Source organism: Dermacentor andersoni, chromosome 4 (assembly GCF_023375885.2).
Source record: "Dermacentor andersoni chromosome 4, qqDerAnde1_hic_scaffold, whole genome shotgun sequence".
NCBI classification, from domain to species: domain Eukaryota; kingdom Metazoa; phylum Arthropoda; class Arachnida; order Ixodida; family Ixodidae; genus Dermacentor; species Dermacentor andersoni.
Window position 1 is genome coordinate 61449613 of NC_092817.1, and position 14436 is coordinate 61464048.

General features: G+C 48.5%; 1 protein-coding gene across 2 annotated transcripts in view; it reads left to right on the forward strand.

Moving 5' to 3' along the window:
* Window positions 1–14436, forward strand: part of LOC126536190 (proton-coupled zinc antiporter SLC30A1-like) — a 66700-nt gene that overhangs the window by 36249 nt on the left and 16015 nt on the right. For both annotated transcript variants that reach the window (XM_050183078.3, XM_055073854.2), the window contains 4 exons: window positions 5800–6081; window positions 8830–9064; window positions 11272–11481; window positions 14225–14392. In XM_050183078.3, coding sequence (XP_050039035.1) covers window positions 5800–6081; window positions 8830–9064; window positions 11272–11481; window positions 14225–14392 — 895 coding nt within the window. The remainder of the gene's footprint in view (window positions 1–5799; window positions 6082–8829; window positions 9065–11271; window positions 11482–14224; window positions 14393–14436) is intronic.

Here is a 14436-nt window from a genome sequence, read left to right on the forward strand (position 1 = left end):
GCGAGATCGCGGGGAAACAGAGAACCCTGCCACGTCGGGGAAGTAAAACAACGCTTCCAATGGAAAGTTTCTGCGAAACTCGAGACGCCAAGAGCACGAAATTGAGGGCTGCTCCGCAGCCGGAAGAAATATTCGATCACCCGCACGCCCCCCGTCGGAGCTCCTCAGCAGTGAAGCCACTGATTATCGAAGCAACGACAGAATTGTTGTCACATGCACCTTGTTTAAAACAAGCCAGAGAACGTGCTTCTGAAGAAAAAAAAAAGACCTCCTGAGAGTCATGCAGAGGAAAGCAGAGAACCTCGCCGCCGTCTGATGTAACTTGAAGTCCGCCCAGAGAAAAGCGACGTCGCCCAGAGAAAAGCGGCGTCTCGATCCCGTCGAGCCCTCGGACCGTTCCCGACACAGCGGGAGACCGCGCAAGTGTTTTCGCTGCCTTTCGTTCCGACCGGGTGACCCGGACCGACGTACCCAACGCAAGAGGCGCCGCGGCAAGGGGGACAGCGCGGCGTAAACAAGCAAATAACACCAGCCGCATGCATCGCCGGCGCGAAGATCGGCCGAAGATGCAAATATGCTGATGGGCGAATTACCAGATAGCCAAGAACAAACAATAGAACAAAAAATAATCGGAGTTGAGAGAGGGTTAACGGGGGGTCATCTCGCTAACGTGTTGTTACCCTAGCTGGGTCGGTAGAAGGGATTTGCGAGGGAAAGTGCGAAATCCCATAGCACTCTCCCGAGCAGCGAGGCGCGCTGTTATATTATCCGTCGTCCGCATAGCTCTCGCCCAACAACGTGGGCTTCGACGGAATGGGCGGGGAGGGGGTGGAACCGAAGTGGGGAGGGCCTCCAGAACAGCCACGAAACCCCCGCAGGTGGTAGTTGACCAACGGGTACTGAGGCGACCGCGGGACCGGTGGCCCTCGAGAATGGGGGCCCTCCACCGGCAGCCCAAAGGGGGCGGAGGACGGAGTTCGCGGCACACAACCGAGGTAAACGCCACCCGGCTTTGTTCTTGCACGGCGGGACTGCGAGTACGTGCGTGCTCCAGACCGGCCGTGGTGCCTGCTAGCGTTTGCATTCTTACAGCGCGCGCAAGTTTGGAAGAAGCCAATAATCCCTTCTGGGCCGCGTTTGCTCCCATACTCGCGAAGGTTGCTCCCGTGAACAGGCACCCTTATGTGTGCTAATCAGCGCTGTCCGTCGTGTTATGCTTCGTTGTGGTCATATGACAGCATATCATGCTCTTGTGGCACCAGCTAGCTCAAGTTCCACGCGTCACTGTGCTGGGGCTGAGTTCGTTCTGCTTGCGTGTGCAAAGTTACGGGTTACATTCTCGGTCGCGGCAGCTGCATTTCGATGGCTGTGGAGTGCAAAAAAAAAAAAAAGGCTTTTATACTAAATTTATGGGCACGTCACAGAACTCCAGGTAGCCAAATCATTCCGAATTCGGCGCTCAAAGCTGATGCAAGCTCCTATCTAATGCAATCATGATGTTTTGCAGAAAGTATGCCGTCGTTAAAAAGAGCAAACAACAAAATGTTTGTCATGAACGTGAATGTCAGCAATGCTATTTGCACAATTCGTCGGCTGTGTGCTGAATGTATGACTCTCCGTAATACTTCAGAAATAAATGTCCATGCGTGACATCAAGCCGAGGTTAGGCCTTTTTTCTGTACAGAGCCTTTAAATTCTGCGGCCCTGTTTCACACCATTATGATCGTGAACTAAGAAGTTTGAAGAACCGCATGTTGCGTATACAACACAGCGAGCTCAGTGAGTGGCAGTTCACGAGAAAAATCTTCAATTCATTGCCAAAGACTTCAGTAATAATAAATTTTCTTTATTTTTCTTTGTGTTATGTCCGTTCATATGCACGTGATATAAGATGTTCACTTGATCGAAGAAAAATTAATACCAGAGAGGTTTAACTAATTAGCGGCTGAGATAATCAAGGAGGTGTTTAGAGCTGTGGTGATAAAAAAAAAGAAGGGAAAGGGAAAAAAAAAGAACAGAGGAAAGATGGAGCCTGGGTCGTTTACAGAAGCATAAGCAACTTCACAATATAAAGATATGCAAAACGCTAAACTGCCATAGATGTAGTATGACTTCATTAGCTAGAGCAGGCTATTTGTCACCCTCCCATTTCACAGGGGACGCGTTTGCTACGGCATCCCTCGCATAAACCATTGTGCAGTTTCTGCCCGTCAAGCGCCACCGTTTTATTTTAAACAACTTACATTCTTTAACGAGCTTCGAGAATAAAAACAAATCTGCTAGTTGTGCGCCTTTTAGTAAATATTCGCGCACTCCAACAACGCCGTGCCAGCCCTGTATATGTATACGTTCCCGGGCCTTCGTGAAACTCGCAAGCCGTAGTCAGCGACGAACCGCGGACTACGAAGCGCCGGGTTCGTCTTATCGCTGTTTGCTCAGCCTCACGCGGTATAGACACTCGTCCGCCTATCTGCTACCGAGATAGCTGCATGCAGCAGCTCAAGCATTAAGCCGTTCGCTCCCTAGAGGCTCTTAACAAAGGATCGTCGCTTCTGTCTGCGGCCGTATGAAAGGTCACGCAGTGACCTTACTGCGCTCGGCGCTAAAGACACGCGTAATCCGCAGAAGTCACCAGTCGCGGGACGCGATCTTCATTACATTCACGGCGATTGTCGAAGCCTTAAAGGGACACTAAAGCGAAACAATAGATCAATTTAGATTAATGGAGCATTGTTTTAGAATCCTGCAGGCAGTCATATAAAAAAAAGATTGTTTATTAGATGAGAAAATGAAGGTCCAAGTATCAGTATTTGAATTTCGCGCCGGAACCTCAGCGCCGGTACGTCAGCGTGACGTCGGGGATCCAAAGAATGTTTTCGCATTTGGGCCGCGTTGGCTGAATAAAGGTTCCCGAAACTTGCCATGTTTAATATTTGGTTCCTTTAGAACACAATGTAGTCAATCTGTACCACTATATATAATTAGTAAGCCCTAGAAGATGCCATCAAAATCCAAGACGTCGCAGCCCCCAGGTGCGGGCACTCGAGTAGACGTCGCCATCCGTATTTCGTTCCTGCGCTTTTTCTGGCTTACCAAACGTATTATCCTTGTAAGAGTGGTGTTTTTGGTGTTGCAGAACGGTAATTTACTCATGCAGAAGAAATCATTTTGCACTTTAGTGTCCCTTTAAGGAAGCAAAAAAAGCTTTTCGCCCTTGCTTTCGCCCAATTGCGTTCACTTGACGACGAGAGTGACAACAACGGCACGACGATGACGTGACGTCTCAAATCGTCTCAATCGAATCAAATCGTCGGCAGACACTATGGTATTGCTGTGGCCTCCGAAGACTGCATGCGCCACGACGACAACACCTCAGAAGCCACGGTGCATCTTCATACTGTTCTTTCCCTCGACACTTTTCTTGAATGCGTCATTTTTTAGAAGATGTCGGCACCTTTGAGAAGAGCAGGCTGCTTCTTTGCTCATGTAAATAAACAGTAAAAGAAAACGTGGTGGCAAGCAGGCACTGAATGTAAGAGACGCAACATTAATATATGGGAAAGGTTATGTACGGGCATACAAACGTAAAGGTCAGCTCACATTAACACAGCGAAAGTACCGTCACGATTCTGTGAGCCAAGTCACTGAAAGGCGCAGTAAGTGAGGCATATAGGAGGGAACACACAGTAAAAAACTACAATGGAAATAAAAAAATGACGCAGATTGGAACGCACAGCTTGCAATGTACGTGAACAGGGTAATTAGATGCTATGCATCTAACGTTTAATAAGTCAGGAACAGGGGACAACATATTATACATAAAAAAAAAAACAAATTTAGCTTAGAGTGAATAAGACATAATTAATGTTATCTATATTTACCAAAAAATAATGTTCGCTGCCAGCAGTCTCTGAAGGGCCACTAGCTCGCATTTGCAAAGTGAATGTTCATTTTCGGGTTTAGAGGTCTGCTTTTAAAGCCTTTAAATCATGTATCAAACAGCGGCTTTGGGAATACTGTCGCGGCCACTATAATAGTCAACGTTGTTGAACATCCCGAACTGCATGGCAAATTGGCCCTCCTCTTATTCACTTCTTTCACGACGGCGTAACAATGGCACCGGCTTTTATCAACGCCGTAAGTCGTCTTGAACCGGGGACAAACCCATAAAAGCCAACACTGTAAACCGACACTGCGCGCGTCCTGTCGATTTCTACTTCTGTTGTCCGTGTGTTCATAGCGCAGCAACCCCCGTATTACAAGATGAACTGTAAACCAATTCCTACGTCATTTCCGACAATACTTCGCAGTTGACCGCCACGGCGCCGCTGAAGTGACCCAGCGCGATATGTTTGCCTGTGCGATGTCCTTAGGTGAACTTATATATCTGCTTCAGATAGGAAGGTCATTATATTGCGAGACTGACTCTCACTGCGAACATTTAGTATCCCCCCCTCCCTGCCTTTATTTAGCCTTCTTGTTCTTTTTTTTTTTTTTTTTGAGGAGGTTGTGCCACACATTTGGGGTCCAGTGTTCTCTCTTTTATTTTTATTTTTTTCGGGCTTACTATAAGATTGGATTTGTAAAGGCGGGCTAGGAAAAAAGAGGACGAAATAGGCCGTGTCTCTTGACTTCACCACCGCGGAGATCCACTTTCACGATGAATGAAATCTTATTTGCGCCAGGAGATCGCTCCTGACGTTGTATTGCATCCTTGCCATGTTGCACATCGTCTACCCGGACATCTATACCCCGACGACGCGTGCCCCTCGTGCGGGGTCACGGCGACACTCGCACACGTTTCTGGGAGTGTAGAAACGCTCGATCCGCCCGACTGCACCTCGGACAAGTGGGGAGAAGACCCTACGAAGGCCGCTACTCCAAGACCAGTGATGGGCAGCCCAGCAGGGCCGCGCAGCGGCCGCCAGGTACTCCCCGTTGGTCCCTGTGTGGGAGATGCCCGCTGCGCGCTGACGCGCGTCTTTCAGGACCTTTAACAAAGTTTATCCAATCGCTCCGCGTGCAAGCTATCGTGTCAGGGCTTCGCGGTATTAGGTCGGTCGAGAGTGCATTTTCTTTTTTATTACGAGCTAGCGAATTCAGTGAAATGCTCGAATTTGCCGCTGTCAACGTTTGCGCCGACTGGGATTCGGAAATGCGGGAGAGAATATACGTAAATGGTGGCTCAAGACCTGTTTGTGAGTGAGCAATTGAGGGCAATCCGGCAGAATCTTACCATTCCCGATATTATGTCTTTGGGAGAGAAAGAGAGAGAGAGAAAACTTTATTTAATGTCGTTGCTGGGGTCAAGGGAGGCGGGGGGAGACTGGCCCCACTGGAGCCCTTTCTCAGGCGGCGGCCAGACCTTGAGTCTTGGCGTCGTCGTCGGCCAGCTGGACTACCCAGGTTTGATCCTCCGGAAGCCTCCTATCTAGGACATCCTATCTTTGATGACATCCTATCTAGGACATCCTATCATATGGATGTCGGTGCAGCTGTTGTGAAGTTTATAACTTAGTCAGTACAATCTCCTTACTAAATTCTTAAATTTTTGTCTAACTTCATTCCTTTTTTTTATCTATTGGCCATATCTCATTAGTGTTTCATTTTTAAACTCTACTCATTCTTTTAACTCACCAAAGTGGCCAATCACTCATAGCGGGTACGAGCCATGCACTCGCACAAGATAACCAACCAACCAACAAACCAACCAACCAGGAGGACTTCCCGCGGCTGATGCGCGATATATAACGATACATTTAGGCAGTCTAATTGAACCGCAGCATGGTATACTCGCAGGGCGAGCCAGCGAGTTCTCCCGGCGTCTCCGCAACCAGGGGCGGCGGCGGCGGCGGTCCCGTCGTCACAGCAGTCGACATGTCCAAGGCGGCGACGGCGACCGGTGGCGGCGGCAGCGGAGGCGGCTGCGGTCGCGTCTACGCGGCGCTGGTGCTGTCGGGCCTGTTCTTCCTGGCCGAGATCGTGGCGTCGCACGTGACCCACTCGCTGGTGCTGCTCATCTACGCCTACCAGATGCTGTACAACGTGCTGGCGCTGGTGCTGCTCGTCATCAGCCACCACGTACGCGGTTCAACCTCTCCTCCTCGATCTGTTGTAGCTTAAAGGAACGTTAAAGTGCTAAGAGAGAGAGAATGCAGAAGGGGAAGAAAAAGGAAAGTTGAAGTGCATCAGTAAATTACCCGTCTACGATGCCAAGAAAGAAATCCGCTCTTAGCATGAGAGCAGGTTTGGTAAGCTAGAGGAAGAGACGAAAAAAAGAAAAAAAAAATGAGATACGGATGACGACGTGACCCTGACATTCCTGCACAAGTTGGCGATGTTCGAGCCTATGGTTAACTGTGGTGCCAATAAAACTTTGTCACGTCGCTTTCGAAAGGTACTAGGGAATCAGTTTCGGTAACTATTTGGGACTATTCAAGGACAAAAGCGGCCGAAATATGTGGATACTGAGAGAGAGAGCGAGTATATAGGAAAAGCAGAAAGGTTGGCTGTAGGAGGAAATACACTGAACTTTGTGGTGTAACATTGACGTCGCCGGCGCAGTGGCGGTTCGAGGCGAACTTCAAGAAAAGCGATGTTTTCGGTGTTTCTTTTAGTCGCTAATAGAGGTATTATTCCCTCAAAGCGACGCAAAGAGAGTTTTGAAATATATAATTATCTGCCACACTATATTTATTTAGCGTTTTTGTTTGTGTTTAAGTAACGCCTTTTCTTCCTCTAATCTCCACGGTTTCGTGTAATTTATTATAATATGAGTATACAATGCCCCAGACATCGACATAACAAGTAAAAATGAATGTCTTTGTGACATTGTAGACATTTTCGTTCTGAAACAGTGATAATTGTGTCAAATGCTCTCTCGCGACTTCTTATATGTATGTAGTTCATCTATAGTGTTTGTGATCCCTTAAGCTGTATTCTCTGTTGTGAAATTTATCTTGCGAGGATTTACTTTAACGGCAATTTATAACTTTATTTATTTATTTATTTATTTATTTATTTATTTATTTATTTATTTATTTATGTTTTGCGACTTGTCATTATATGTGAAAAGACGTAGCCTGCCGGTACCTTCGCTGGACGCCAACTTCTCGTTATTTGTTCATGTCGATAAGAAAAATTCGAAAAGAAGAATGGAAGTTTATGATCAACAAAAGAAACGTGCGCATAACAAATGAATGGCAGTGACAACGTGACGCTATGGTGATGTGTCGTTAGACACGCAACTCGTGATGCGAGAGTTGTTAATCTAGACGTGTGTACAGATGGAACAGCTAAGAATCTAGGTGTTTCGTCTGAATTAGCAGCTTCATTTCTTGGAACGCAATCGGGTTTTTTTTTTTCTAAAGAAACAAAGCTTGCTATTCGGATTCGAAATTTGGGATGTCACTGCGCAGAGGCTATTGGCAGAACAACGACTGAGTGTGATTCATAGCATTCTTAATTTTTGTATCTTCTTTAAGGGCACGCTGCGTTCTTGATATTCAAATGACCCAATATATATGTATCAATTCATGCTCCCATCTCAGATTTCAAACATTGTTGCTTGTTGTATCTGCATTTGATTTAATCCTTAAAACAGGCTCGCCACAAGGCTTCCCTCGGCCCCCAAAACGCGGGCGGCATGGCTCGCTGGCAATATATATATATATATATATATATATATATATATATATATATATATATATATATATATATATATATATATATATATATATATATATAATAAGAATAAACATAATTTTGAAAGGAAAATTGCCATTCACCCGATTTACCACGAAGTTACAAAAGACATCCGTACGGGTTTCTCAGACAGAAAGGTTTAAAGAAAATTCGTCCTGGTCCACGTGTCGAACCTGCGACCAACGCTTTTCCGGGGCAGTCGCTCTGCCATGTGAGATAACCGAGGGGCTGGCAGACCGCAGAGCTGGGCCGAATTATTCTACAACTCGAAGCGCAGGGTTACTAAATACGGCATATCTTCCCGAATCTTCCCCCGCGCTGAAATATTAGGCCGTATTCAATGTCCCTGTGCTTCGAGTTGTCGATCGATTCGTCCTTGCCCTGCGATCTGCTAGTTTCCCGGTTAGGTCAGATGGCAGAGCGACCGCCCTATAGAAAGGCGTTGGTGTCGGGTTCAATAATAATAATATATGGGGTTTTACGTGCCAAAACCACTTTCTGATTATGAGGCACGCCGTAGTGGAGGACTCCGGAAATTTCGACCACCTGGGGTTCTTTAACGTGCACCTAAATCTAAGTACACGGGTGTTTTCGCATTTCGCCCCCATCGAAATGCGGCCGCCGTGGCCGGGATTCGATCCCGCGACCTCGTGCTCAGCAGCCCAACACCATAGCCACTGAGCAACCGCGGCGGGTCTGGTGTCGGGTTCGATCCCTGTACAAGTACGAACTTCAACCGCGAAGCTCTATTTCTGAGAAACCCGTGCTCTTTGTAGCTTCCTCTTGTACAATCGGATATGAACGACAATTTTCTCTCGCGAATCTTTCTCCTCCTCGCGAACTTCTGCAGAACTAATGGCTCGTCTTGTTCAGCGAAGAAACAGCTGCGCGCGATTGACTTGTCCATTACTCGGCAGTCCACGCCGGGCACCTATAGGATCCATCTGCGCAGTACGGGTGAAACACACGGACACCTAACAATGACGTGTAATAATGCCTTACGTCAGGCGTATCCAATTCGCGGCGAAACGCTGCCAGTTGCGAACAAAACCCGCAACGGGGGAAAAAAAAAAAAAAGGTTCGGCGTCCCTCATTTCGGACGGGCGCGCCCCCCACGCACCGCAGATCTGCCAGGAGCGGACGCTGAAGAACACGTTCGGCTGGGCGCGCGTCGAGGTCCTGGGCACGTTGGTGAACATGCTGTTCCTGATGGCGCTCTGCTTCGCCATCTCGGTGGCGGCCGTGCAGACCATCGTGCACGCGTCGCACGAGAACACCGAGCCGCACTACCCGATGCTGCTGCTCTTCTTCGGCATCCTCGGCCTGGCCGTCGACATCGTCTGCTACATCGTCATCGGAGGTACGTGCGTGTGTTCGGTCACGGAAACACCGCATGCGGTGTTTTGAAAGAAAAATTAAGTGCCTGTTTTTTTACGTGCCAAAACCACGATATGGTTGTGAAGCACGCCGCAGTAGGGACGACTCCAGATTGATTTTGACCACTTATAGGCTTCTTTAACGTGCACTCAATGCACGGACGCTTTTTGAATTTCGCCCCCATCGAATCGCGGCCGATGCTGATAATGATTTATTGGCGTCCCCTCTGAAGCGGGGCGGTGGCAAACAGCTAACTAGCCCGCTTGAGTTAATCAGGTATGCTATACGTGCTTATCATTCTAGCATTTTGTATACATCTCCTTAATCTTTTTTTTTCTTTTTCTCTTCCTCAAAACTTCTCTATCCACCTATATATACCGCTAACTATGTCTGTAACAGATCCGGTCGTATCAATGTCTTCCCTGCTTTTTTTCCCCTACCAGTACTCCAAACGTATCATTCTTATCTCGGCTGGTGGCCGGTCGATGTTTCGTCCAATTTAAATCCAAGCGCTTCTGGAAGGTGTGTGTATAACTATAGGGGTCTCACAGGGCGAATACCTTCGCCTTCCTAAGAATGTACTGAGTGGTCTCCGGATTATTGCTGCAGCAGACACATGTCTCATCTTGTTGGGAATATTGGCACCAGTACGTTTTGGTCCTTGAGACAACCAGCTCGAGCTTAAAATCGCAAAAAAAAACTTCCATTTGTGCTATCGTACACACTTTCCCTTATGCTTTCTTTCTTCTCATTCTCGTAAAGCTCCATGGTCTTCTATGTCTCAATTCTTTGCATCCAGTTCGCTGTCTCTGTTTCTCTCACTTTCACTTTGATGACTACTGGTTGCCTGCTTAAACTTTCAATTACCCATGTACTTGGTTGCTAACTTTCTTTACCTCTTCCTGCACTCTTTGTCCACGCTTCTCAGTTACGGATACTCGCGCACTTTAGCTGCCCATTTATTTTCATCCATGTTCCTGAGACTTTCTTCAAAAGTAATTTTTCTCTGCGCTTCTCCGACTTAAAACGAGGCCCAACCCGTATCACCCTGCACTGCCACGTTTGTGGTTTTGCCGTGGGCTCCTGCGGCCGCGATGTGATCCCGTGCCCTCGTGCTAAGCAACGCAACGCCATGACCACAACGTCGTGACCGCTGTCTCAGATAAGTAAAAAAAAAAAACAAGAAAACAGGGAATTCGAGTTAAATAGAAAGCTTCAGTGCCGATGGGATTGTTAATGCACAACTTCCACTAATTAACTTGAATCGGCGGGGGCACACCGTGCCCTTTTCCAGTGACCCGTGCATGTCTCGTTGCAGCAACAAAAGCTGCGTATATCCGAGAGATGATGGAAGCGCGACAGTCAAAATGAATGTGGCGCGTGCCTCAGCGAAAGGGTCATCGCAAAGCGACAATTGCGACAGAGACACCAAGGAGCGCTGCAGTATAGAAATTGGTGTTTGCCTTAATTCGCGGTCCGCTGAGCGCTATTTGTGTCGGCTACGGAGTAACGCGTCATTACGGAGATATGCTCTATAGGAGCTTGAATAAAGTGAAGCGATTTATTACGAAAGTGACTGGCATTTACGCATAAAATTAATTTCGTCTTCGCTTAATTATTTAGTAATTTTTTTCTTTATGAACAAGCAAGCTATACAGTTGTTGCCACATTTTCAATTTCACCCAAATAAAGAAATAAGGCACTAGAAGCTGATGCATGCATGTGGACGCTCTCGCGCCAACTGTTTCTGTGCCACGTAGAAAACAGCTATCTCAGCCCGTTTCTTCGCGCTCAGGCAAGCGCGTTTCCATCGCAGGGTGTACTTAATTGTTGCCTTCAGCTGCAGGCGGACAGTTAATTAATTAATTAATTAGCTACTTAATTAATTTTTGACGTCCCAACGCAACACTGCGGCTATGAGGGAGGCATACAGATTAATGTCGACCAACTGAGGTTCTTTAACGTGTACCTAAACCTAAGTACGCGAAAGGCTTGCATTTCGCCCCGCCGAAATGCAGTCACCACGGCCGGAAGTCGAATCCGCCACCTCGTGCTGAGCAGCGTAACGCCACACACAGCCTACGCTCCACCGCGGTGCGTCGGGCAAAACGGGTCTCGCGCGTCAGTGTCGCAATCTGCGCATCCTCAAACGCGTCGTCCCACCTCCGCTCGTATACACACATTTTGCAGGCACCCGCGTTCGTCGCGGCTGCAACCTGCGCATCGTGCAAGGCGCCGAGGTGCAGGTGAACTTCGTGGTGGGCACCGAGTCCGGCACCGAGGAGGAGGACGACCAGGCGCCGCTGCCTTGCCAGATGCAGCTGCCCGACGAGCCGAGCGCCAAGCAGCTGCAGTCCCTGCTGCCCACGCACGCGCACCACGCGCTCTCCGACGCCAAGAGTGAGCCATTTGCCTTTTTTTTTTCAGTGCACCCAACATATGTGCGCGAACTATGGCACCTAGCCAAAGAAACTAAGCGAGCGCAGTCCTCACGCATTAAAGCGCATGGCGCCTTCACGTTTTAGTTAGTGCATGCTGTTGAGCTTGCTTGAACACCAAAGCACTCGCACTGCCTTTCCTTCTTTCATTCCTTATTTATTTCTTTTCTTTTTTCTTGGAGGGGGAGGGATTGCAACGGGCGATTCTGGCGCGGGTCAGCGAGCGTAACAACAGCGTTGTCTAATTAACACGCTTTGTTTGGTTGGTTGGTACCAGACCCAAGAAATGGCACGAAACATACATTTAGGAGATCGACGGGACAAGCGCTAAGCACAAAACTCTGTCAAAGGCTCCTCTGTAGCGCAGAGTAGCGCATGTTTTGTGCAACTGCGTCTGCTCAAGGGCGGCGACAGTATTTTTCTTCTGGAGGGCATGATTCTAACTTTCGGTTTGGGGTGCAGGAAAGCACTATATAGTGATTCGGAGGAAGGAGAAAAGATGCTGTTTCTGCTACCCGTGAGGGAGTGCTGCTCAGCATCAGGGGGAAGGGGAGAGAGGGAGAAAATAGAGAGGTAAAGAGGGGAAGGAAGTAGGTTGTGGGTAGGGTCAGCTCATCACTGCGCACTCCACAGTTGTAGGAGAGGGGGCGACGGGAAGAGGAGGGGTGGGGGCAGTAAAAAAATTTTGTATGGTCAACAAACCCCTCCCCCTCACCCCCCTTGTAAAAATGTCCCTGCATCTACTGCGAATTTCCGGCGTGTGTGTGTGTTGTGGGGTTCTCCTCTGTACTCTTGGGACAAAGGAACGACAACACAGTGGTGCAAACAATCACAAGGGCATTTATTGCACCTTTCATAGATCAATGCCTGCTAGCCGAGTTGCTATCCACAAAACATACCGATGGGCGCGCGACAAATCTAGAAGTCCGACTCACCGCGACCGGATAGCGAGCGAATATGTTCGCCCCATGCTGGATCCCAACGCCTAGTCGTTCGCGTGTACGGTCACGCGAACGGTGGTGCGTTCGAAGGCGGCCACGCGAGACGGTCTCGCAGAAGCATGGATCGGCGCACGCGCGGCACGGCACGTCCGCACTGCTTGCTTGCCCAAACCAAAAAGGGAGCCCTTGTCTTTCCCGCACCCAAGTAACCTCGCCGCAGCGCAACACTCGCGCCATCTCTCGCACTGCGCTTGTACCACTCCGACCACCGCGGGCGCCAGGCCACGCGGCGAAGCCGCACTGCAGGAGCTATGCGGGAAAACAAGATATCAGGGGACGCGTGAGAGTCGCGCATCCCCACAGTGTGTGTGTGTGTGTGTGTGTGTGTGTGTGTGTGTGTGTGTGTGTGTGTGTGTGTGTGTGTGTGTGTGTGTGTGTGTGTGTGTGTGTGTGTGTGTGTGTGCTTTTTTGCAAACAAAGCATGTTAAGGGAAGTGCGTGAGACACAGCTTTAAATAAATGGAATATAGTAATCGTTATCTTGAAGGAATGCCATCACATTTAATGTATACGTACACCGGTATTTTCCAATGCCTGATCAGCCTCAAGGCATCTGAGCGGGCACAAAAATGCAGTCCTTAAACCGTGCCACAATTGCAAATCTCGTACATCCCCTAGCTGGCTCAGAGATAATGTCACAATGTCTGCGGGAAAGACAACCAGGTGTACTGCTTTCGAGCCCCCTTACGATTTGCGAGCGCGAGTTGTGTTCCCGCACACTTGCGTACGGGTAATAGCCATAATAATCATGCACAACAGCGTAGAGCTTGGCAGTTGAATAGCGCGCTGCGAAAAGTTAGGGGAGGCTGGCACCGCAGATCGTGCAGTATATATAGCGGAGTCTGCATTGTGCCGACGGACATTGCTTCCGAATATACGCCGAGGACGCCATCTCGTGACACCGCGTGACATGTTTACACTAAGGAAAGCGCTGAAAGCATTCCTTGCTGTGATGGATTGTGTCCCCCTCCATTATAGACTGCTACAAGCTCATCGGCAGAGGCATAATCATCGCGAAGGTATTTTGCTTGTTTTCTTATCGAAAAGTTGTATACGGAAAATAGTGCAAGAATGTTGGTGCCGCGTTATGGTTCACCACAACGTTGCGAGGTGTAGTCACCGGCGCCTCTGTTACCAGATATGTCAAAGTCAAAGTATCTTATTTAGGCATCAGAACGGTTGCCTAGGAGGCAGACATAAAGGTAATTAATGCCTGACGGAATGTCGGCCTCCTTCCACCCACTCCCCAAACATCTCACCCAACATCACAGTAATAATTCCTACATTGCCTGTCGACAAAACCTTCAACATAAACCAGTGGAAAGCACTGGCAGCAATGAATCAAAACGAAAACATTTGAACCAAAACTACTCTGTATCGCGAGAAATGCGCAACTATGAACGAATGACATTTGTGTCAGGGAGCACATGAAAATCGACCAAAACAATGAAACAGGAACAATAAAAAACAAAACTCACAACTGAAACCAACATTTCGTGCTCACTTAATTATCACCCCGAGAAAAAAAAAAGATACGTACTCCGGTATTCCGATATACGTCTATACATTATACGCCATCCCGTCTCCGCTTTCTTGAATATGTTTAATGTCGATAACTCGTGTTGGTCTTGCTGTTCGTTGTTATATGCCGAGTCGTATGCACACGATGCTCGCGCAACCTTCTTTTTGCCGCTGCTGCACGCAGGTTGGCGCTCGTGCCTGCTGGAAGCGATGCGCACGTGCGGCGGTTGCCTCCTCGTGGTGGGCTGCGCATGCGCCGTGCACTTCGGAAAGGGGGCGCTGCCGCGGTACGTGGACCCAGTGCTAGCCGTGGTGGCCGTGGCCATACTCATATGCACCTCCTACCCGCGCAGTGAGTACATGCGCGTATAACGAGAGCATGCGTGATGTGGACAA